General features: G+C 46.4%; 1 protein-coding gene across 1 annotated transcript in view; it reads left to right on the top strand.

The window, feature by feature from the left end:
* The window catches only part of TET3 (tet methylcytosine dioxygenase 3), a 101,511-nt gene that overhangs the window by 63,322 nt on the left and 12,318 nt on the right, over positions 1 to 25,871 (top strand). The window contains 6 exon segments of the mRNA XM_021087365.1: positions 7,894 to 7,984; positions 14,260 to 14,312; positions 14,315 to 14,352; positions 21,374 to 21,582; positions 22,680 to 22,830; positions 25,485 to 25,574. Of these exon segments, the coding sequence (XP_020943024.1) occupies positions 7,894 to 7,984; positions 14,260 to 14,312; positions 14,315 to 14,352; positions 21,374 to 21,582; positions 22,680 to 22,830; positions 25,485 to 25,574 (632 nt within the window).

Raw genomic sequence — 25,871 nt, 5'->3', positions numbered from 1 at the left:
ATCACAGACACTGTAACAAATAGAATAATGATGAAAAAATTTGAAATATTGTGAGCGTTACCAAAACGTGGCACAGAGACACAAAGGGAAGCAAATGGTGTTGGGAAAATTGCACTGGTAGATTTGGCTCATCACAGATTTGCCACAGGCCTTCAACGTGTAAAAAGCACAGTACCTGTGAAGCAAAGCAAAGTGGGGTATGCCTTACGGTGTGACAGAAGGCATGTACTTGTGTGACCACATCTGATCCAGATTTTTTTTTTTTTTTTTTTTTTTTTGTCTTTTTGCCGTTTCTTGAGCCGCTCCCGTGGCATATGGAGGTTCCCAGGCTAGGAGTCGAATCGGAGCTGTAGCCACCGGCCTACGCCAGAGCCACAGCAACGCGGGATCCGAGCCGCATCTGCAGCCTACAGCACAGCTCACAGCAACGCCGGATCGTTAACCCACTGAGCAAGGGCAGGGACCGAACCGGCAACCTCATGGTTCCTAGTCGGATTCGTTAACCACTGCGCCACGACGGGAACTCCCCAGATGTTTTTTGATCTAAGAAACAGATCTTTTCCAGCACATCCAAAGCCTCCACATGCCCCCACCCAGTCACTTACACCTGCCTCCCAAAAGCAGACTCTGACCTGCAGACCAAATCTGGCTAGCATCTGGGAGCGAAAAACATTTTTAAAAAATGTTTATTGGCGTTCTCGTCATGGCGCCCTGGTTAACAAATCTGACTAGGAACCATGAAGTTGCAAGTTCGATCCCTGGCTTTGCTCAGTGGGTTAAGGATCCGGCGTTGCCATGAGCTGTGGTGTAGGTTGCAGACGTGGCTCGGATCCTGCGTTGCTGTGGCTCTGGTGTAGGCCGGCAGCTACAGCTCCAATTAGACCCCTAGCCTGGGAACTTCCATATGCCTCAGGAGTGGCCCTGGAAAAGGCAAAAAGACCCCAAAAAATAAATAAATAAAATAAAAATTAAAAAATGTTTGTAAATGGTTTGTAAAAATCAAAAGAAGAATAGTATTTCATGGAAAAATGTGTGACATTCAGGTTTCAGTGTTCATAAAATTGTAGTGAAACACAGTCATGCTCATTTGTTTATGTAGTGTCTGTGGCTGCTCTTGTGCTACATCAGCAAGGATGGATAGCTGCCACAGAGACTGCATACCCCGCAAAGCCTTCAGTGTGCGCCATCTGGCCTTTAACATAAAAAACCTGCTGACTCCTGTCCTAAGGTAACTACTCGTCAAACCACATGGATCAGTTTTCCCTGCTCTTGAGCTTCAGAGATATGTATTCTTTTATATTCTGGCTTCTTTTGTTCAGTGTTGTGCTTGTGAAGTTCATTTGTGTTTGTGTGTAGCAATACTTATAGTGCGTTCGTTCATTCTCATTGCTGTATAGTATTCCACTTTATGAGTGTACCACCATTTATCCATTAGGTCGTTGATGGTCTTTTGGATTGTTTCCAATTGGGGGTGATTATGAATCATGCTGATATAAAACATTCTTCTATGCATCTCTTGCTATATGTATATACACACTTACATACTTCTGCTGGGTGTATACCTAGGACTGAAACTGTATATCTTCAGCTCTAGTAGGTGCTGTCCTTTTTTCCAGAGTGGTGGTAGCAGTTTAAACCCCCACCAGCAGGACTCCACATGTAAACCAGCAAATGGTGTCAACAGGCTTTCTGCCGTTGTAGTAGGTGTATAATCGTATCTCATTGTGGCTTTAATTTGCTTTTTTTTTTGTCTTTTTTTTGCCATTTCTTGGGCCGCTCCCACGGCATATGGAGGTTCCCTGGCTAGGGGTCAAATCAGCCTACACTGGCCTACACCACAGCTCATGTCAATGCCGGATCCTTAACCCACTGAGCGAGGCCGGGGATCAAACCCACAACCTCATGGTTCCTAGTTGGATTTGTTTCCACTGCGCCATGACAGGCACTCCTAATTTGCATTTTCTTGATGACTGATGAGATGGGGCACCTTTTTGTTATGTCCTCTTTTGTGGAGTACCTGTTCAAGCCATTTGCCCATTGCTCTATTGTTTTTCTGTGTTTTTCTTGTTGATCAGTAAAGGGTTCTTTATTGTGGATGCGAGTCTTTTGTTGGATACATGTGTTGCAGTTCTCAAGATATTGAGGTAAAAGATTCGACTTAAGAATTCTGTGCCCAGGAGTTCCTGTCATGGCTCAGTGGAAACGATTCTGACTAGCATCCACGAGAAAACAGGTTTGATCCCTGGCCTCACTCAGTGGGTTAAGGATCCTGCGTTGCTATGGCTGTGGCGTAGGCTGGCAGCTGTAGCTCTGATTCGATCCCCAGTTTGGGAACCTCCATATGCCACAGGTGGGGCCCTAAAAAGACAAGAATTCTGTGACCGGTATAGTTGCCATTCATGTATAAAGGCTCCCTTTCCAAATTGGCATTCCTGTTGGGGCTCAGAAGGTTCAGAACCTGACTAGTATCCATGACAATGTGAGTTCAATCCCTGGCCTCGCTCAGCAGGTTAAGGATCTGACGTTGCCATGAGATGTGGTGTAGGACATGGATGTGGCTCAGATCTGGTGTTGCTATGGCTATGGCAGCTCCAATTCAATCCCTAGCTTAGGAACTTCCATGTGCCACAGGTATGTGCCACGGGTGCGTGGCACGGGTGTGGCCAAAAAGAAAATATCCTTTCTCTGCCCTTAACTGTAAGTTTTGAGTTTTTCTGAATTGGGACAGAAGGTAATCACCAAAAAACTAAGTTATGTTCTAGTTTCAGTGTGAGACCCTACAGTCATTCCATTATTGTGACTTTTCTCCAGACAGTGGAAACTGGATTAGAGCCCAGAAGTTCTGGCATATTCTTATGCTCTATTTTCCATATAGGCTGTAGTTTCCTGGTGCCTATAGGAGCATTCAGACCACTGCTTCCAAGACCCGTATTCTTATGTTCTCTCTCCCTACCTATACCTCGGTTCTTGCCCCCTCTGCCACTTCATGGCCCTCCTTCTATGATCCTCTCTGTTTTATGGTTCAAAATAGTGTCTATTTGGAACAGGTCATTTTTCATCCTTTAGCTGAAAATATTCATTCACTCAGGAAACATTAAAGCATTGGTAGGTTGAGATCTGTGCTAGCTACCTGACATCTCATTTGATCTTCAGCAACTCTTTGATATAGGAACATGACTTTATCTGCTCTAAAGCTCATAAGGGTTGTGTAACTTGGTCACAGTCATACGTTTGTTTGGCAGAGCCTAGACAGCAGCTACATAATGAGTTCATATTATGCACCAAACACTGCGTTTGGGCGTTGATGCATTTTACACAAAAAGGTGGGGGGGGGGGATTAATTAGAGAGGCTGGGGAGATAACCATTGCAGTTGCCCAGGTCTCTGTCTGCAAAATTTGTGTTCATTCTGCTGTGACATGTTAAATATCATACTCTGTTTCTTGGTTTTTTGTTTTTTGTTTTTTGTCTTCTTAGGACCGCACTCATGGCATATGAAGGTTCCCAGGCTAGGGGTTTAATTGGAGCTATAGTTGCCGGCCTACACCACAGACGCAGCAATGCCAGATCCGAGCCACATCTGTGACCTACACCGTAGTTCATGGCAATGCCAGATCCTTAACCCACTGAGCAAGGCCAGGGATCGAACCCGCAACCTCATGGTTCCTAGTTGGATTCGTTTCTGCTGTGCCACAACAGGAACTCCCAAATATCTTACTGTGATATTTTTGTTGTTTGCTCTGAAGAATCCAGAGGGAAGAGGAGAGGTCTAATAGGGTTTCACAGAAAAGGTGGCATTTAAAGTAGGCCTTAAGACTTGAGTTTTTCCAAAGAAAGAAGGCACTGTGGTCAATGAGGAAATGTGTTCCAAGACACAGGGGTGGTGCCTGGTTGCTTGGAAAGAGAAGTGGTGGCTCTAGCAGGACGCAAGGCTGGGAGGTGTGCTGAAACGGCTCCAAGGGGCCTTGGGGACTGTGCTCTGGAATTGGGGCTCTGTCTAGCACGGAGTCATCTGCAGGAACTGGCAGGATCAGATTTCCGTCTGGGGGTATTGGGTAGGATGACCTTGGAGGGCTGAGACCAGTTAGGGGACCATGACAGTGATTCAGAGAGGGATGAAGAGTCTCCGTGAACAGAAGCCATACATGGTAGACAGCTTTCATCAGTTCATCTGATGGGCTGCACACACCATGTCAACTGTTTATTTGTATGTTTGAAACCAGGGACACAACTGAACTCATTTTCACAACCATGTTTGTACACTTATTCTTAATGTGACTAATGACATATACACCTTTATCCTTCTGTATGTGTGCATATATACTAATGTATGTGTGACTGTGTGTATGTACGAACTGTAACATAATGTGATAGTAAAATTTGCTTGTTCTCCCACTTCAAATATCTTGGATGTCATTTTTTGGTCAGTAAATTGAGCTGCCTAATTCCATTTGATAGCTGCTTTCATTATATGGACGTGTTGTAATGTGTTTATAATACATAATGTACTATGGACATTTAGGTGTCTGATATTTTGCCATTGCAAATGATGCAGTATTCTTGTGTATACCTATCATTTTGTACCTATGCAAGTACATCCAAATTCCTAGAAATAAATTCTTAGAAGAATTTGACATTTTTGAGATTACTGAGCCAGACAGGTTGGGCACTTGCAATTTTAATATATTTGCTAACTTACTTTCTGTACTGCCCATTTTTCTGTACCCTCACCAACACGAGGAGCTATCAGACTTTGATGGTGACTCATCTGAAAGGTGAGACTGGTACCTTATTGTACCTTTTCATATGTTTGACCCATTTTCATCTCCCTTTCAAAGAACCAGTTTTAACTTTTTTTCCCATTTATTTCTTATGTTATTGACCTTATTTAGCTGTAGGAGCACTTGATAATGTTAAGGAAAGTAGTCTTTTGTCTAGTGTGAGTTCCAAATATTTCTCCCCAGTGGCTTGACTTTTAGTAGTTATTACTATAAATTTTTCTTCAGTTAAATTTATCAGAGTTTTTTTGGGGGGTGTGTTGCCCTCAGAATTTCATGTTCTACTTAAAGACCTTCCTGTTTTCACGATTATTTTTTTTAAAAAAATCATCCATTGTTTTTCTTCTAGAACTTGCATAGTGTAATTTTTTGTATTCAAATCTTTCAACCATTTGGAAGGTTTTGGGGGTAAGGTATTAAGTATGGATCCAAAATTTCCTCCATTCATTCCAACATCATGCTTTGGAAAAAATTAATCTTTCCCTATTGCCTGGAAATGGTATAAAGTAGCTTATATGTAGGTCTTATCTACCCAGCTAGACCATAAATTTTTAAAGGCCTAATCAGCTATTGCCCTGTCTTGTTTTCCCCATAAAGCTGAACATAATGTTCTGGGTAGAACAGGTATGACATCACCTTTTTTTTTTTTTTTTTTAACATTTTAAAAATTGTGAAGGAGTTCTCGCTATGGGGCAGTGGGTTAAGGATCCGGAAATGCTGCTGCGGCTCAGATTTGATCCCTGGCCTGGGAACTTCCATATGCCATGGATATGGCAAAAAAAAAAAAAAAAAAAAAAAAAAAGTTGTGCATTCCACATATGGACAGTTATGCAAAACGTTCATGTTCAGTTTAATGAAATTTATAAAATGAACACCTGAGTAAGCACCTTGATCAAGAAGTAGGCCATTTCCAGTTCCCCAGAAGAGCCTGAGTGCCTTTCCCAATCAATCCCTCTCCCATCCCCCAGAGGTACCCACTCTCTTGTGAGTGATTCCCTTGTTTTTCTTTAAATTAAGATTGAGCCATATGAAATTGCCATTTTTTATAGGTTAAAAAATTGTGGAGTGCCTGGGATTTTTCCATTTCACTTTAATAATTTTACCGCTATGAATGGATCTCTAAACATTATAGTTTGGTTGAGCCTGGTTTTGAATATTATTTAAACGTAAACTGTATTTGTCCTGTGCTGAACCCCCTTCATGCCCTGTAGTGGTGTTGTATTCAGCCACATTGTTCCAGTTGCTGGCTATATGCTTCTCGTTGCTGGCTATATGCTGCCATCTGAGCCTATTGTGTTGTATTTATTCATGCAGTTGTTGCTGGATTATGGGTTGTTTCCAGTGTGGACGACTGCAAATAACATTGCCGTGAAAATCCTTGAACATGTTTTGATGCATGTGACTAAGATTTCCTCTAGGACAGGATCAGCAACGTAGGGTCCTGTATAGTTTTGTGGTTTTGTTTTATATTTGAAAACATTTTATTATGAAATAATTTTACATTTATACAAGAGTTGCAGAGTTGGTACAGAGGGTTCCTTTATACCCTGTACCCAGCATCCTCTAATACAAACAACTTCCATAATTATAGTACATTGAAATCGAAGACATTAATGTTCGTACGGTGCTATTAACTATAGACTGTTTGGATTTCATCAGTTTCCCACTAATGTCCTTTTTCTTTTGTGGTCCCTAGACATGAAACAAATTTATGAACTGTTGTGTTCAGTGTTTGTGGAAAGTTCTTTTGGTTGATGGCCTTAGAGTGTCCAGTCAAAATACTGTTTTCCAGAGTTGCTATTGCATTATCTTTTGAGTCTTGTTTCTTTCACTTAGAAAAATGCATTTAAAATTCATCCACGTTGCTGTGTGAGTCAATCGTTTGTTCCTTTTCTTAAATTGCGATGAACTTCACAGAACATCAAATTAATCATTTTAAAGTGAACACTTCCGTGGCATTTAGTCCATTCGCAATGTTGTGAAATAGTCACCTCTGTCTAGGTCCGGAACACTTCGATCACTCCACAGTAAAGCCCTGTGTCCACTGAGTAGTAACTCTCCATTCCGCCCTCCTCGCAGCCTCTGACAACCATCATTCTGCCTTCTGTTTCTATGGATTGATCTTGTCTGGATAGTTCATATGAATGGAATCATGTGGTATGTGGTATTTCCTGCCTGCCTTTTTCATGTAGAGTAATGTGTTGAAGGTTCATTCACATTGTAGCCTGTATCAGTACTTTGTTCCTGTTCTTTACAATGGGGTAAAATATACATAATATAAATTTGCCATTTTAACCATTATTAAGTGTACAGTTTAGTGGCGTTAATTACACTCACACGATTGTGCAACCAGCACCACTATCTATTTCTAAAACTGTTTCCACACTCTAAACAGAAACTCTGTACCCATTGAGCAATAACTCCCTCATTCCCCACTACTCCCAGCTCTTGGTAACCTCTGACCTCTGTGAATTTTATCTCTATGAATTTGCCTATTCTAGAGGCTTCGTGTAAGTGGACCCCTGCAATATTTGCCCTCTTGTGTCTGGCTCATTTCACTTAGCCTAAGGTTTTCTAGGTTTATCCATGTGATAACATGTATCAGAATAAATCCTCTTTATGGTCCACTAATTTTCCCTTGTACGAATATACCCCATTTTGTTCCTCTGCTGATGGACACCTTGTTGTTTTTGCCTTGGGGCTCTTGTGACTAACACTGCAGTGAACAGTGTGTGCAGGTGCTGTTTGAATCCTTGTTTCAGTTTGTTTGGATATGTACGTAGGAGGGGAGGGGCTTGCCGACCTCTGCTCTAGAATATGTATAATGATAAACTAAATTCCAAAGTGGTTAGACCAGAGTCTCGACAACACATTGTTTTAACTAACCAGATTTTAAAGATTTGGCCAGTTTGGTCTGTGTGTAATAGTGTTTCATTGTAATTTTAATTTGTATTTTCTGATTTCTTAATCGGGTTGAACACATTTGCACATGTTTATAAACCCTTTGAATTTCCTGTTTTGTAACGTGCCATCAATTTTCCTGTTGGTGATGTGCCTTTCTAAATTAATGGTGAGGAATGGATGTCCCCAAATAATGTTTACTCTGTGTTTCCGCAGAACAAATAGTGGAGAAAGATGAAGGTCCGTATTACACTCATCTGGGATCTGGCCCCACGGTAGCCTCCATCCGGGAACTCATGGAGGAGCGGTGAGTAATGTACGGGGGTCTGAGGAGAAGTGGGCAAGCAGTTAATAGGGCGTGGATTTTAAGCACCTCTCTGTCACTTTCATGGCCTTGTACCAGACGAGACAACCTATGGAAAGGAAGCCCCGATACACAGACGGTGAGCAGCTGAACGCGAGGTTTTGACCGCAGTGCTCTGGGTTTCTTTCTGTCTGTAGGTCTGCCCTTCACATATCCTCATTTCCCCCTTTCCTCGCTCTCTTTCTTGAAACATTTTTGACTAAAGAGACTAAGCAGTTGTCTGTCCTACAGAGTTTCCCAGGGTCTAAAATTTACTACTACCTTTCTTGTGATGCCGTTTAACAGGTTCTTCTGCCCTGTGTCCTATAAATTAGTAGTTCGGTCTCAAGGCTTGATCTTTCAAAACTACTTCCTACGCGGTGCATTGTACCTCTGCTTGGAGGCATGTATGTCTTGTCTCTGGGCGGTGGGCCCCTGTTCAGGTTGTCTCCTGAGTCCTTTTGACGTGATCCTAGGAGTTCTTGATTTCTTGACTTTTTATTGGGAAAAAGGTATTTAGAAAACAGAGTCTGTGTGCTGGGGATGCTTAGTTTTCTAGGCCATTTCGGTAGAAAGAGCCAAGACATATATGTAGGGTTTTGTTTTTTTTTTTTTATTTTTGTTGTTGTTTAGTGATTAAATACCTCCTGAGTTTATATACACTTCTAGTCCAAACTCAAGACTATAGGGCTTTTACTTAACAGCTGTTTGTATAGATAGAGACTTTAAAATCTGTTAATGTCCACAGGGGGTATTAAATTCTATGAGTTCCAGTGTGTAGAGCGGTAAAATAGCTTGGTGATTGAGAGCATATGGATCCTGGAGCTAGTCCCAGGGCTGGTCCTGGCCCTTCCACTTACTACTGAGTCCTTTGTTAAGGCTTTACTTCTCTGTGACTCAGTTTTCCTGTCTGCAAAATGGAGAATGATAAAGGCACATCCATTGGAGGAGAGTTATAAAGATAAACTGCATCGATATGTGGAAAGCACTTAGTGAGCAGATTTTGTCTAACCAGGGTAGCTAAACTAATACTATCACTAATAGAGCAGGGAACATGGTTTTGGACTGAATGCCTGTAATGACATTCCTCGAATGAATAAAAGGTAAGATGAATAGAGGACAGTGATCTACTGTAAACACTCGTAATTATCCTGTACCATGTGGAAAATTTATGTTCAAAATAGCCCATCAGAAAAGCATTTGATGGAGTTCCCGTTGTGGCTCAGCAGGTTAACAACCTGACATAGTTGTGCATAGGGATGTGGTTTTGATCCCTGGCCTCACTGCTCAGTGAGTTAAGGATCTGGTGTTTCCAGCTGTGGCATAGGTCGCAGATGCAACTCAGATCCTGTGTCGTTGTGACTGTGGCGTAGACCTCAGCTGCAGCTCCAGTTCTACCCCTAGCCCTGGAACGTCCATGTGCCACAGGTGTGGCCCTAAAAAGAGGGGAAAAAAGAAAGAAAAAGAAAAACATTTGATCAGAGACCCGATCTGTAAATCTAAGCCTGATTGACAGGGCACCTCTGAGTCCATGAGAATCATCAAGACGCTTACAAATAGCAAATGTTGGCAGAGATGTGGAGAAAAGGGGAACCCTGGTCTAGTCCGCTGTTGGTAAGAATGAAACAGATGAAACAGTTAAAACAGTGTGTGTATTGTACATGCACTCCTGTGTGTGCCCGTGTGCAGACGTGTTGCACTTTTCGAAGCTGGAGTGGCCATCGTTTTGGCCACCAGTTTTGTGAGGAATCCTGACACTACTGTTGATGGGTTAAGGGCTGCAGCAAGTCACATAGACAAGTTTGATCTGGGACAGTTATGTGTGTTTGCGTCTTGGTAACAGTTTTACAAGATTTCTAGACAGCTCCGTAAATAACTTTTAGTTATAGAGGAGTGTGTTTTGAAACGAGGATGAAGAGAGAATGATGAAGTCGAGATTTTTGTCCTTTTTTTCTTTCTTGTTTGCTTTAAAAATAACAGCCAAGTGTAGATTCTTCAGCAGCAGATCCAAGGGAGGAATTCCTCTCAAGACCAGGAATACTTGTGTTTTTCCTCAGTAACTGGTTTATTTTTATCTTAAGGACCTTGTAAATCATGTAACAGATTGTGTTTCCATCTTTATGTTGGCTGCTAGTAAGCTCAGAGCCAGATTTGTGTATCCTCATTATAAGGGACATAATTTCTCATCTTTGGCCCATGGGAGCCTATTCAGGTTCACGCCTGAGTTCTTTTGACGTGACCTCAAGGAGTCTTCATTAGCTTCTGTGATGTCTTGTGTGTTGAAATGTTCCAGGCTCATCTCTCAAAAATACGCACAAGATCCCACTGTTTGCATTGTGCAAAATACCAAGATCATGTCATCTGTTTCCCCCTTTACTCAGATTTCATCACCTGTTATTTTTAGCATATAGACATCTTTTTAGGCTCCTTCTGGAACAAGGAGGGGAATGAGTGATTGCTTCAGATCACCTGGCCGGGGGTCTGGTTCGGGACTGCTCCAGGCTGTCTCCTTCTCTAGACCTCCTCCTGCCCTTCCTCTGCAGGACCACTCCACTACCTGCCAGCCGAGGCAAGGAGGGGATGTAAACTGAAATCCAGGGGATGGTGGTACTTTTCGCTTATCTGGTAAAGATTTAGAGGAAGGAGGGAGAGATTGAAAGCAAGTCCTAACATGTTATTAGATTTATTAATGGGTTCCATACCTGCTGGGTACCCAGGTCCTCATTATCAGAAATAATCAGAGTCAAATGTTTAAACCTATATCTGAGAATGGCGTGCTGCACAGAGATACGTGTCCTCGAACTGGAAAGGGGCTTCTCTAGAAGTTCATTTAGTGTTCATTCTAGGAATGAGGCCCCAACATAATGCTAGCAAACCCTTTTGAGTTTGTGGGGAACTGGCCTCATTACTGTGTGATGGAGGCAGCCCCGAAGAATCACAACTTCAGTTCAGTGGTTCTCAAGTTGGAACGTGCTTCGGGGCTTCTGCAGGGCTTGAGAGCACTGATCGCTAGGCCCCACCCCAGGGTTTCTGACCCAGCAGGTCAGGGATGAACCAGAGAGTCTAAACTTCTCCCCAGTTTCCAAGGATGCTGGTCTCAGCAGCACCTTTGAGAACCACAGGCTAAGATGATCAAGTCACCATTTAAAGTCAGCTTTCAGCCTACCTTTGCAGACTTAGTTTAGGGTCTCGGGGTTCATGTGGATCCTAGGAAGGTCTCTTAATGATACACCAGAAAGTAAGATATTTAAGAAAAAAGAACTAAATCCAGAGTTAGTAGGTAGTCTTAAACACAGAGACAGTTCTGGTTTAAAAAAAAAAAAAAATCTACCTGATCAGACTGTGCTTGGCCCTTTTATTTGCTCCCAAATAAGAAGTTCACTACAGGAAGCATTTCTCCCAAGGATGGGGCAGCAGGGAAGGTCCTGGTCAGAAAGCCGAGGCTGTGTCCTCAGCTCACCCTCCTGTGGGGAACACGATATCCTGTCCATTTCATGAGAGCAGTGTGGGCACCTTGGGCAGTTCTTCCCACAGTGACCCCAGCACACGCTGAGTGCCCAGCTCTGCACTCGTGGGCCGCTTCCTGATAAGTGCTCGTTGAGTTGAAAGTTTTCCAGGAACCAAACAAAAGCAGCACTATCTGTCTTTTCCTCTTGAGCCAGACCACGCTATCTAAACTCCCCAGAGTCCTGTCTCCAAACACATTCTATAAGGGGCTAACAGAGCCTTAGAGTTTTAATGTGGCAGTTATCAGAAATGCTCTTCACTTCATTCCTGAGGTCTCGAGCAAAGAGACATCGAACTCAGAGAATTCTTAGACCAGCATTTAAAAAAATACTTGTTTTCTTTTCCAATTACAAAAATAAAACCTGTCTATAAAAGGTCTTAAAAAAAAAAAAAAGTCTAGAGTGAATAAAGCTCTCTAGTAATTATCTTTCCCAGAAGAAATTTTATTTTAAAAGTTTGATGCTTTTTTTTTTTTTTGTCTTTTTTTTTTTTTTTTTTTTTCAGCGCTGCACCCAGGGCATACGGAGGTTCCCAGGCTAGGGGTCGAATCGGAGCTGTAGCCGCTGGCCTACGCCAGAGCCACAACACCAGATCCGAGCCACATCTGCAACCTACACCACAGCTCATGGCAATGCCAGATCCTTAACCTACTGAGCGAGGCCAGGGATTGAACCCGCAGCCTCATGGTTCCTAGTTGGATTCATTTTCACTGTGCCACAATAGGAACTCCTAAAAGTTTGATTCTTACCTTTCTATTTTTAATAAGCATTTACAAAGATACATATATGTATATAGAGAAATTTTGAACAAAACAGAATCAAATGCACTGTATTCATGTTTGTAGCTGCTTTTTCCTTCCACTTAATTTCTTTCATGTCACTACATAAAATTCTGTAGAATTCTTTTTTTGGCCACATGGTTTTTCCATTGTATGAAAATTCATTTTGTTATATTTATTATGTTTCATTTCACCAGTCCTATACTGCACATTTAAGTTGTTTCTAAATGTTCTCATGTTGATGCAGCAATGAATATCTTGTTCCTAAATCTTGGCGAATTTGTATTGTTACTTCTTTTTTTTTTGGCCATATCCACAGCATGTATAAGTTCCCAGGCCAGGGATCAAATCTGAGCCACAGCTACAGCCTGTGCCATGGCTGCAGCAACACTGGATCCTTAATCCACTGCACCGGGACCAGGAATCAAACTGCATCTTTAACCCTCTGCGCCACAGTGGGAACTCCCTGTACAGTTATTTATGAATTAATAGAGATTCCTAGAAGTGGAGTGGGTGAGATAAAGAACTATGTGGCACTGTATATGCATTTATGTAAAGAATATGGATAACAGCAACAGCTATGATAACATTACCCTCTATTAAATAGTATGTTACAACAATATGCCATGACCAAATTGGATTTGTTACAGAAATGTAAGGACAGTTTGATTTAGACAGTCTATTAAAATACCATACCATAGTAATTGGCCAAAGGAGAAAAACCATTGGGTCATCCATGTCCTTAGATCCTAAAAAACATATTTGATAAACAATTCTTGATTAAAAATCCTCAGAACAGGAAACTCTTATTAGTAGAGCCCCTCACAGTAAGGGGAAGCTCTGTCTCTATCCCCAAGTCAGCGAGCTTCATGTGCAGCGATGAATAGTTAGAAACATTTCCAGTGAAGTGGGAAATAAGCAAAGCTAACACTTTGGAAGTGCTGGCCTCTCCAGACAGGCTGAGATAGAGGCATAGGAGAGGAAGAAGTGGCAAATAACCATTATTCGCAGATGGTATGATATTGTACTTGAAACCAAAAAACTTAAAAAATAAGGCAGTTCAGCAAGATGGCTGTTGACATTATTAAGAATAGTTAATGTTTATTGGGTTCCTCCCTGAAGCCAGGAACGTCAGAGTACTTTGATACACTCCCTGTGGATTATCTTGCTTGATCTTTTCCCAACCATTTTTATCCCCATTTTATAGATGAGGAAACTGAGGCTGAGAGTTTAGTCATTTGGCCACAGTCCTGTAACAAGAAAGCGGCTGGGCTGTCTTTCAGACTGGCTCTCTGACTTGCAGGGCTGCACTTGAACTGCCCCAGGGAGCTGTGTGGCCTCGGGCAGCTCAGTTCCGTTCTGGGGGCCTCAGCTTCCTCACCTCAGAACATGGTGCAGTTACCTCGATGCTTTCAGAATCCTGGAGTGTGTATGTGCACGGGTGTGAGGGCCAGGGATGGGGCACGCGCAGGAACCAGGCGTGTTTACTGTCCAAGGAAATCGTGAGGCAGTTTGTACATAGGTTCACCTCCCTCGACCTCAGCTGTCTGACCTCATCTGTGCAAGTGTCAGTTGGGAATTGTTGAAAGAGAATAATAAGGGTTTCTCCGTTTCTTTTCTTTTGTCTGTGGCATTTTATTGAATTTATAACTAACCCTCGGGGTGACTTAGCTAACAGGGCTGGATGCACATGCCTGTGTTGAGCCTCTGGTATGAGTGCCCTTCCTGGAGGCTCCTAAGTCATAGTCAGAGACCTTCTGCCTGGGTCTCTGACCGGAGGCCCTGGGAGGCCGTAAGTGGAGCTGTGACCCCAGAGGCTCTAACACAGAGGAAGCATGTAAACCTGTCTCTCCCATCTCTGTTGCCCCGCAGTCTCGAGAGGCTTGCCTTCGTACCGGGAGTTCTCTCCTTTGGGCTTCTACTTGCTAATGGTGGCTTCTGTCTCCCTCTCCAGGTACGGAGAGAAGGGGAAGGCCATCCGGATCGAGAAGGTCATCTACACGGGGAAGGAGGGAAGAGCTCACGTGGCTGCCCCATCGCCAAGTGGGTACGTGTCAAGGCTCTGCAGCCCAGGGTGGGCTGAGGAGTGGGGAGTAGACGCACACTCTGTCCAGGGAGCCGGGAGCCGGCATCTGGCTGGTGGGGGTCACCTATGGCTAGCTGCACCTCTGGGTCCCCGTTGTGTTTAAATGCCAGCCCCTTGATGTCGAGGCGCCCTCTGGTCATTAGGCGCAGCCCCCATTGTTCAGGGCTGCAGGGGAAGGAAAAGGGGAAGCCAGAGATGTCCTCTTGCTCAAGGCTGGGCCCCGCCTCGGGCCCTGTGACTCCTCTGCCCCTCTGCGTGCCCTGGAGCTGGGCGGCATTCCTATCTCCTGTCCACAAGAACTAGGCCTCCGGGCAGGATCAGGGGCAGTAGTGCATCCGCCTTACTTCTGAGCCGCCGTTTGCTGTAAGGCAGCCTTCGTGTCTTAGCAGGGGCACTGTTGGTGACTCAGACCCCACTTTCACCCAGAGTATTCTGACCTTGCCTTTCTAGTTCTCATAGAGCACTTTAGAACCTCTGCAGAACCAGCGCCCAGAGCAGCAAAGCTATCAGGTAGCTATTTGCTCAGCACTGTGCTAGGTGTGTGGGAGGGAGAATATGCATGGAAAATAGGCGGCTTGGTCCCTGCATGCAAGCTGCTTATGATGCAGTGACACAGGACATAAGATCGTGGAGACTGAGTAGAGGTTTAACATTGACAGAGGCCGACTAGGTGCAGTAGCGTTCAGGGACAAGGGGCGTACATGGCAAGAGGAACGTTCAGGCTGGGTTTCCCAGAGAAGGTGGACCTTAAATGAGCAGTGAGAAGGTAGAGGCATTCCCCGTGAGGAGAGTCACGTGGGCAGAGGCAGAAAGGCTGGGCTTACATACACTTTGTGTGAGAGATGGTGGTGAGATGACCTCTGACAGCCTCTGTCCATCTGTGCAATGCCCATTTTTATCTGTCAGTACCTCCATGCCTTTGCACCTTTGTGATTAATGAAAATAAAAAATGCCTGGGAATTCCCATTGTGGCTCAGTGGGTTAAGAATCCATCTAGTATCCATGAGGATGTGGGTTTAATTCCTGGCCTCACTCAGTGGGTTAAGGATCTGATGTTGCCGTGAGCTGTGGTGTAAGTCGCAAATGAGGCTTGGATCCCTTGTTGCTGTGACTGTAGCATAGGCCAGCAGCTGCAGCTCTGATTCAACCCCTCACCAAGGAACTTACATGCTGCAGGTGCCCCAAAAAAAAAAAAAAAAAGGCCTGACCCTGAACTACCACATATCTATTTGTAGCAGTTTTCAGACAGTAGCTCAGAATGATATACAAAATCTGTAGTACCTAAGAGTATTCATAAGTATGAGGAAGCATGTTGTCCCCACCCCTGTGAAAGATGGTCATTACAATGGGAGGTTGACTATGTCTGTGGCTGATCAGGGTGGGTGCTGTCCTCTCAGAGCACCCATCAGAGAAATGACACCTGTCCCTTTTTCCTGGTAATTCATACAGATGTTGAGGAATTCTAAAGTCTTGGGCAAGAAATGGAAGTTCCTTGGGGCGCAGATAGAGCTAGGGACTTTTCAGCCTCAGAAACAGTTGGCACCTTAAAGAAAGAAAACAGCTGGCTGTGTGGAAGGCATGGAGGATGAGACTATGCATTCCCAGCCCCTGGATACCCATGGTGAAGCGTCGACTCCTGACTGGTGCTTGTGTGTGTGTCTCTGTCGGGGGCGGAAGAGGAAGGGGCCCAGGTAAAGCATGAGATTAGTTCTTGGGGCTGTGAGAGGAAAGCAGAATGATGGACAGGGAGGGACCTGGTCCTCAGAACTTTGGTTCCCTGGGGTCTGTAGAAAAGTGTCCAGAGCAGAGCAGATGGAGCACAGAGAATTGAGGCTTTGTCCAAAGGTTGGAACAGCTTGGGGGTATCACCGAGCCTGGTGGGGGATGCCAGCTTTGAAAGAAAAGCTTGGATAGAGGGGAATACTAGTGACAGAAAGGTGAGAAAGTTCCTCTATCTGCCGGGTTAAAGATATAAGGAGAGATTGAAGTTGCTATCGTGGCTCAGTGGTAAATGGACCCAACTAATAACCACGAGGTTGCAGGTTCGATCCCTGGCCTCGCTCAGTGGGTTAAGGATCCAGCATTGCTGTGAGCTGTGGTGTAGGTCACAGACTTGGCTCAGATCTGGCGTTGCTGGGGCTGTGGTGTAGGCCGGCAGCTGTAACTCCGATTCTACCCCTAGCCTGGGAACCTCCATACGCTGTGGGGAGGGCCCTAAAAAGACAAAAGACAAAAAAAAAAAAAAAAGATATAAGGAGAGAGGAAAGAAATGCTTCTGTGAGGAGAGCAAATGGGGGTAGATCCCAGAACTATTACAACATTCTGAGTTATGGTTCTATTCCTCTTCTAGCCATCTCCATGTGAGGTGACTTCTTTCTTTTTCTTTTTGGCCTACACAGCCACTGGATATCCTCTGTATCTTGGTTGTAGGGCTCATCTAAGGAGTTCCACCTCCTTGGAAGTTGAGACGAGGCAGGTGTTCCCTTTCTCTGCCACCTGGGGAAGTGACCCACAAATGCGAAGAAAGATAGATTAGTGTTGGTGGCAGCATGACATCAAGAGTGCAGGCAGTAATCCATGGCCACAGGCGAGTGGCAGCGTCCAGCTGCCGGTGGTGGACAGTGCCTTCTGTGCTTCTTCCTGCCTCCCTGATCCCATGTCTAGAGCCTGGGTTTCCTTTCCAGCCAGGGTTTCTGTCCGAGTGTGCAGCCTGCACCCCTGACCAGTACCTTAGGCTACAAGCAACATGCCTGACAAGCTCAAGAGTTGCCTGGCTGGGATCTTGGGGGACAAAGCTGAGGTGCATCATGGATGCCCAGCAACCGCATATTGAGAGAATATCTAAGAAAGCATTTGGGGCTACCAGAGAGCCTGCTGGTCGTCTGTGATTTTAAAGTGACCTGTGCAAAGCATGCAAGTCACTGAGCACAGGAGTAAGGGAGAAGGGAGTAAGGGCGTGACGAAGGCTTGTGCCAGAAGCAAACAGCACAGAGAGCAAAAATGGGCTTTTGGTGAAAGAACCATGGCCATACTGCTTGGGCCAGTCTGTAGAGGTACAGGTCCGAAGGCAAATATCTGAAGGCCCACGGGGCATGGTGGAACAGACTTCCTGGAGAACCCCAGAGGCTGGAACTAAGTACCAAGGATGGGAGTTTGGGGGAGTGGGTTTAGGTTTCTGCTGGGCGCTGTGCTGTTCTAGGTCAGCGCTCTGGGAATCTGAATGATTTATTGAAGACCCTGTGCTGTGCTGGCATGTGAACTGTCCGTGGGTTCGTGCCTTCTACTGGCCTTGCTTTTGACTTCTGCACTTTGTGCACCTCATCGTGCTGGGCGCCTTCACAGAGTGTGGATAGGGAGCTCCACTTTGTTACAGCTTTTGTCAGTGTAGCCTGTCTGCTCACGCCCAGTCACATTTATGTGTTTGCCCCTCAGGTCTCAGTCTCAGCTTTGAGAGGTCAGGTGTCTCTGTGCGTTGAACGTGTGTCACACAGGAGTGGTAGCCAGTGTGCTGCCTGGGCAGTGAGCACAGGCTGACAATAGGGCCTCCAGTCACAGGGACCACTGCCTTAAGGATCTACGATGTGTGCAGGTGCCCATGAAGTGCCTGGCTCCGTTTGCAGGAGGCCACACAGCCACACAGGGATGTGATTCACGGCATGTTCACATGTCTGCTGATCCCCCAAACCAGTTTTATAAATGACGATGTAATTGATGCTTCTATGAGGGATGGGGGTGATGGGCACCATTATTGCTGTGGCTCAAAGCAGGAGCTCACGGTCCAGGCATGTGTTTTGTTCAGCATACAAGGTGTCCTTTAAATTTTTGAAGGAAATTCTCACACATGCTGCAACATGGGTGAACCTTAAGGACGTTATGCTAAATGCAGTAAAGCCAGGCATTAAAGGACGCATGCTCTCTGATTCCACTTATATGAGGCACCCAGAGTGGTCAGATTAATACGGTCAGAAAATAGAGTGCTTGTTACCATGGAGCGGGGTCAGGGGAGATGGGAGAGTTAGTGTTGAATGGGTGTGGAGTTTCTGTTTGGGAAAACAGAGTTCTGGGAGATGGAAGAAGTTCTGGTGTGAGTTATTCAACAATGTAACTTAATGCTACTAAACTGTACCCTTAAAATGGTAGATTTTCTATTATGTCTAATTCACTACAATTGTAAAAATTGAATTTGGTGTTCGTATCTTTAAAAGGAGAGATTTCATTTGAAAAAGCCAGATTTCCGTTTTCTTCTTGTAAAACTGAAAGAGGTGGGTGCCCTCGGCTGAAATTTCCTCCAGGCAAGGGCTGATGGAGCAAGGTCTGGCCTGCCACCGACCTCAGCTCCTTAGTTGCACATCTGGCCTGCTTGCCTTGTTGATACTGCCTGTCTGCTGGTGCTTTCGGCATCTCCCTGCACTGACGTACTCTTGACCAAGCTTGTCTCCAGCCCAGACGTCTCCTGACCTCCAGACCTGTTCTGTTGGGCCACTAGGAAAAGCCACGCAGGTCTTCCAGTGCCTCAGGCATGTTCCCTGCTGACCTGCCAGGAAACAACACCCATACCCACCCAGTATCTTGCACTGCCACAAAATGTGCAAGTCATCTCAGACTTCCTGTCCCTCAGCCCTTGTAGTTGAGTGGTTCCAAAGTCACCTTTCTCCTGAGTGTCTCTGGAACCCAGTTCTTTTCCTGGTTCAGTCCCCGTCGTCCCAGTTGAGGGCTTGATCTGTGCTGCTTGTGTTATGTTGGTGGCCGTCCCATTTCATCCTCTCCCAGCCATCTGCCCCTCTTGCTAGAGTCTGGAGATGTGTGTAAGTGAGTGTCCTGCTTCTAGTCCTTTGCAGAAGCCCCGCTGCACATCCTTGTCCCTCCCCCTGCTACCTGGAGCCCTTCCCAGTCTCCCCTCTTCACTGGGCCCCATGTCTTATCTGGTCAAAGAATTACTTGGGATTTTGGGGAGAGATTCAGCCACCTCATCCCCCGACTGCTGTACCCATTGCCTTGGCATATATCCTGTTGTGATCCAGGGCGGTGTTTAGTGAGCGAGCGGAGAGTGAGGTGGGGACCTGGGTGCAGAGCAGGGCCCCAGGCCGTGCTTTCTTTTTTTTCTAAATGGATTTATTGAGATATAATTCATATACCATAAATTCACTCATTTAAAGTATACTGTTCAGTGGGTTTTGGTGTATTACACTATACATTTTTAAATTATGTTAAAATATACATAACATAAAATTTGCCGCTTTAACCATTTGTTTTTTGATTGCACCCATAGCATGTGGAAGTTCCCTGGCCACAGCAGTGACAATGCCAAATCCTTAACCCACTGAGCCACATAGGAACTCCTAACTATTTTTTTAAATGATTTTTATTTTTTCCATTGTCGTTCATTTACAGTGTTCTGTCTGTTTCTACTGTACAGCTAAATGACCTAGTTTCACACACACACACACACACACACACACACACATACATTCTCTTTTGGGGGGCCGGGGGATAGGTTTCAAGGCTGCACCCGTGGCATATGGAGGTTCCTGGGCTAGGAGTTGAATTGGAACTGCAGCTGCTGGCCTACGCCACAGCCACAGTCACAGCCACGCGGGATCCAAGCCGTGTCTTTGACCTACACCACAGCTCATGTCAACACCAGGTCCTTAATCAACTGAGCAGGGCTAGGGATTGAACCCTGAACCCTCACAGATACCAGTTTGTTACCACTGAGCTGCAAAGGGAACTCCTGCATTCTTTTTCTTGCATTATCCTTGGTCATGTTCCATTATAGGTGACTGCCCTTCCTAACCAATTTTTTTTTTTTTCTCTTTGTCTTTTGAGGGCAGCACCTACGGCATATGGAAGTTCCCAGGCTAGGGGTCTATTCAGAGCTGTAGTCGCCGGCCTACACCACAGCCACAGCAACGCGGGATCTGAGCCGTGTCTTCGACTTACACTATAGCTCACGGCAACACTGGAGCCTTAACCCACTGAACAAGGCCAGGGATCGAACCCTCAACCTCATGATTTCTAGTCAGATTCGTTTCCGATGCGCTACGACAGGAAATCCCCTAACCATTTTTAAGTGTACCGTTGGTGGCATCAACTACATTACATTGTTAAGCAATCATCGCCACAATTGATTTCCAAACCTTTTTCATCATCCCATACTGAAACCCTACACCCAGGAAACTCTCCAACCCTCTCTCCCTCTCATCCCAGCCCTTGATAACCACCGTTGAACCTTCTATCTCTATAAATTTAGCAACTGCAGGTGCCTCGTGTAAGTGGAATCATACAACATTTGTGTTCTTGTGTCTGGCTTATTTCACTGAACCATAATGTCCTCAAAGGTTCATTCATGTTGTAGTGTAAAGGTTGAGAAGTATTCCGTCGTGTGGATGTGCCACATTTTGTTTATCCATTCAAAAGTTGACGGACACTTGCATTGTTTCTGCCTTTTGGCTGTTGCTGGATGCTGCTGCTCTGAAGAATGTGGGGGGCCAGTGTCTGTCCGGGTCCCTAGTCCCCACCCTCCCCTTGGCTGTACTCTTAAGTGCGCCTGGTTAGATACATTTAACTTTTTGAGGACCTGCCAAAAACTGTTTTCCATAGTAGCAAGACTTTCTTTGCGTTTCAACTAAAAGCACATGGATATGCAGCATTTTCTCTGCAGATAGCTTAGGACAACATAAAATTTCTGAACGTATTTTAGCTTATACTTTCATCTATGTGTTTTTCCTCCTAAGTCTATATAAATCACCAATAACTTATTTTGCAGTTATTATTTTTTATTTTGCTCTTTAACGTTTTCCTTTCCCAACTTATGATGGTGTGTGGCAGTCTGTGTGGCTGCTGTCACCAGGCTGTGACACTGCCCTCAAGATCTGCCCCTCCGGGTCTGTTGGCAGAGGTGAAGGGCGTGTGGCATCCCGTGCCAAGAGCAAGGGTGCCCTGCTCCCGTGGTTCCCAGCGCCCCCGCCCTGTCTCTCTACAGGTGATCCGCAGGCACACGCTGGAGGAGAAGCTGCTCTGCCTGGTGCGGCACCGGGCGGGCCATCACTGCCAGAATGCCGTGATTGTCATCCTCATCCTGGCCTGGGAGGGCATCCCCCGCAGCCTCGGAGACACCCTCTACCAGGAGCTCACCGACACCCTCCGGAAGTACGGGAACCCCACCAGCCGGAGATGTGGCCTCAATGATGAGTATGTGGATAGTCCTGGCGGGGTCAGGGAGTGGCCGCAGAGTCAGGGCCGTGTGTGTCCTGCAGAGTTAGGACTGCGGTGGAAAGAACACTCACCCATGGACCTGGCCTGGGGTGTCGTCCTGGCCAGGCAGGCCTCTTGACTCAGCTTAGCTTTGCTTTCTGCCCTCGCTTGGCTCTGAGGCTCTCATGATAATAATGAGTGTGAAGAAGTGCAGGCACCCCGCTCATATAAGGCATCAGTGTGTTCACAAGACCTACCCTTAGAGGGTTCCCCCTCGATTTTTTAAATTGAGGTATTTTTACTTAGCGTAGAAGTCATCCTTCGAGGTACAGAGTTTGAAGAGTTTGACAGGTGTTTACAGTCATGTAGCCACCACAACAGTCAGGAGAGAGAACAGTTCCATCACCCCCCAAATGTCACATGCCCCTAGCAACCATGGGTCTTGATTCCTGTCCCCTTAGGGGTGCCTTTCCAAAAACGTCCTGTAAATGGCTTCTTTCTCTGGGCACAGAGTTTCTGAGCCTCATGTGTGGATGTGTATGCGAAGCTCATTCCTTTTACGGCCAAGTAGTATTCCACCCTGCGGATCTGTCACAGCGTGTTTATTCAATCCCCAGGTGGACATTCAGGTTGTTTCTGGATTTTATTCAGTGTCAGTTTTTATGTGTTTAAAAGCCTGTCAGCACCTGGGCCTGCAAGAAGCAGGCATGTTCAGACCCCACAGCTCACCTTATTCCCCCATCCATGCAGTCTGGGTTGGAGCTGGTTGAGATATCAGAGGCAGGCAGAAGTGTAAACCTCCCTGGGTTTTATTGGATTCTTCCCAGCTATCTCAAACAGCCTGTGTGCTTCTCCCTTCAGCAGACTCTCAGACCTTCAGGCTCCAGCGTGGGAGCCAAACAGGCTGCTCAATGCTGGTTCTCTGCCCACTAGGGTAGGGGTTTGGGGAAGGAGTCAAGAGCAGGGAAGGGTGTCATCCGAGCCACCGGGAGGCTGGTGGATGCCTGGCCTCCACTGGGCCTCCCCCTGAGGGAGAGAGAAGATTCCAGAATTTAAAATCTACCTGTATGCCTACAATGTGACATATGTTGCAGCCGGACCTGCGCTTGTCAAGGCAAAGACCCGAACACCTGTGGTGCCTCCTTCTCCTTCGGTTGTTCCTGGAGCATGTACTTCAATGGCTGCAAATACGCTCGAAGCAAGACTCCTCGCAAGTTCCGCCTCGCGGGGGACAACCCCAAAGAGGTGAGTGGGGCCCCACAGGGAGCACGGGCCCTTCCCACTCGCCCTGTTCCACCTGCTGCCCGTCATAATCCAGGGGGGACATAGGATTGCACGCTGCAACTCTGATGTGCCGAAAGTCCGAAAGTGGAACTTCCTTTTCTTTAAACCCACTTATCTTTTTTTTTTTTTTTTTTTTTGCCTTTTTGCCTTTTTGCCTTTTTGCCTTTTTGCCTTTTCTTGAGCCACTCCTGTGGCATATAGAGGTTCCCAGGCTAGGGGTCGAATCAGAGCTGTAGCTGCTGGCCTATGCCACAGCCACAGCAACGTGGGATCCGAGCCTCATCTGCGACCCACACCACAGCTCACGGCAATGCCAGATCCTCAACCCACTGAGCAAGACCAGGGATCGAACCCGCAACCTCATGGTTCCTAGTAGGATTCGTTAACCACTGCGCCACAATGGGAACTCCCTAAAGCTACTTATCTTACAGTGAAATAAGCTATGCGGGGTGTGGGGGGAGATACTATGAGTGGAAAATTAGACTTACAGGCACCTCAGACTCTTGCAGCTTAGAAAACTCTCTTTAAGGTAAATGTTCAAATTCCTCGTTAGAATTTGACCCTCTTAAAGGGTTATTTCTTCAAGCCTCCAAGACATCTTTCTGGATGTGTGGCAGAAAGAGAGGCCTCTGGGCCTTGGGCCACCTTCTGGCCGATGCTCGACTTCCTGAGTGGTCCCTCATCCTGGCCGGCTGCTGGGCGGCCGTCTCTGTGTGGTTGTCCAGGGCATTGGTGTTTCCTTGCTGGGGGCTTGGTGTGGCTTCTAGGCCCAAGGCCTCCTCCGCAGCCCAGTGACAACAGGGCAAGAGGCCTCAGGGTCTCCTCTGCAGACTGAGCTTAGGCTGTGGGAACCAGGAGCGTCAGATCAGATCCCCCTCTGCTGCTTCTGCTCTGTTGCTCTGGTTGTGAAGGCCTTCCTGAGGGGGTCTCTCCTGGAAGTGCAGATGCACAGCAGGCACAGGCCTTCCTGGGCTCTTTGTCATTTTCCCTCCAGCCTTCCTCCTGCTCTGCTCCTGTGGGCTGGGTACCGGGATCAGGCAAAACCTTGATCCCAGTTTCTACCTTCCAGATCTCTCCAGGCTCCTTGTACCAGGGCTTCCCCTTTTCCAGGGGGGTAAGGACTCCCCTGGGCACATTTTTTCTACACCATTATCAGCCTCTATGCTTAGACTTCCAGGCTTTGCTTTTCAAGTCAAAGGAAACATATCTAGATGGAGAACCCTTTCTTTTCCTCAGAGCTTGCCCTTTAGACGGTTGCATGACCTAGTCTTATAGTCTAATTTGATGGTAGACTTTTATTTGTGGCGGCACCTGGCCTCCCCCAGGAGCAGCAAATGCAATAGCTTCAATGAATGGAAGGGTCTCAGTGCCACCAGGAACTACCCTTACCGTGAATGAACGTACATTGCTTTCATTTATCACAAATACTCTCCCTGTTCCATCCGCTGCCATTTCCTGTGCACTTACTAAGTGCTGGGTTAATTTCATGACACCCTGAGGATCTGGGCACTATTACTACTCACTTTACAGGTGAGGCAAATGGCTTGCCCAAGTCTGCAGGACGGTGACAAAGATGTCAGCATTTAAACCCACCCCGTGCTTCCCCAGAACTCACAAGCCTCACCCTCGTGTTGCGCTGGCTTCAGGCCTGCTGTGCTGGTGGCAGGTTGGGCAGGCAGCTGGGGAGGTGCAGTGAGGGCGGCTGGCAGCTCTGGCCTCCCCACTGGACAGACAGCTAAGCCACTGGTCTCGCTCTTCCACTTCTAATTCTGTGAGTCTGGTACTCTTTTGCTTCCCTTCTCCACCTCTTTTTTCCCCAGAAACTCTTCATGCCTGTGCTCAAGGGCAGCTAGGAGCCTCCATGGCCCTGCCTGTTCCGCTCAGAGAGCCAGAGAGGCTATAGATACCCTAAACTCTGCCAAATGCAGCTGGGGCAGCTGCTCATAAGGGCAGCTTCATCCAGTGGAACCTTCTGTGATGATGGCCATGTGTTCTGTAGAAAACAGCGCAGGAGGCACTTGTAGCCACCGAGCATTTGCAGTGTGGCTAGTGCAGTAGAGGGACTGAATTTTTAATTTTATTTAATCAGATTAATTTGTATCTCACATTAATGGCTTCTGACTTGATATGGGAGATGGTGCAGGGGTAAAGCCTAGACGGTTGAAGTCTGTGTACCTGGCTCCTGATAGGCTCCGGGCCTGGCTGGCCTCGGGATTTCTCGCCCGGGCTTCAGCCACCACTCCCTGCCTTTATCTACCCGTCTGGAACACTGCAAGAAAGAGTTGCACTTGCTGCTCATGCTTTTACTCACCTGCCGGCCCAGCAAAAACGGGGACCTGTTCTAGGTATTCTGAGTGGCACTGGCTGGAGCCTGGAAGAGCGGGCGCCAGACCTCCAGGCAGAGTCTTTTCCTGGTGAGCTCCAGCATCTCCAACTTTAAAATAGACACGGCCTGTACCCCTCCCACAGGGCAGGCTGTAAAGATGATTGATGGCACCTTACTTCCTACCTGCCTGGCACCCTGGCAGTGGTTCTAGTATGGAGGCTGATTCCTGGTGTGCAGAGTTTGCTGGGCGGGCTGCTCTGGAGACACATGCCTCTTCTTCTCCGCACAGGAAGAAGTGCTCCGGAAGAGTTTCCAGGACCTGGCCACCGAAGTTGCTCCCCTCTATAAGCGGCTGGCCCCCCAGGCCTATCAGAACCAGGTACGGGGCCCTTGGGCTGTTCTCAGCCCACCTGTCCCCCATATCTCTGCCCACATTCCCTGAAGTGGGGAAAGGGAGAGGGGGCTCCTCGCGGGACAAGCCCAGCCAGCGGGAGAGCAGTGCTGTTGGTCTTCGTTAAGAGCCCTTGTTTACACCAAGCTAACTGCATCCCAGACCATCTCTCCCCTACCCCTGGTGTTGTCTTTCTCCCTAATAATCCTTCACCTCCTCTGGTCTGGTTTCTGCACTGGTTCGAGTTTCTCTCACTTGTTACCTCTGCACCCTGCAGACCAGATG

This window comes from Sus scrofa, chromosome 3, assembly GCF_000003025.6.
Source record: "Sus scrofa isolate TJ Tabasco breed Duroc chromosome 3, Sscrofa11.1, whole genome shotgun sequence".
Taxonomy (NCBI): domain Eukaryota; kingdom Metazoa; phylum Chordata; class Mammalia; order Artiodactyla; family Suidae; genus Sus; species Sus scrofa.
Note: the sequence above shows the minus strand (reverse complement) of the source record. Positions and strands in the feature narration are given on the sequence as shown.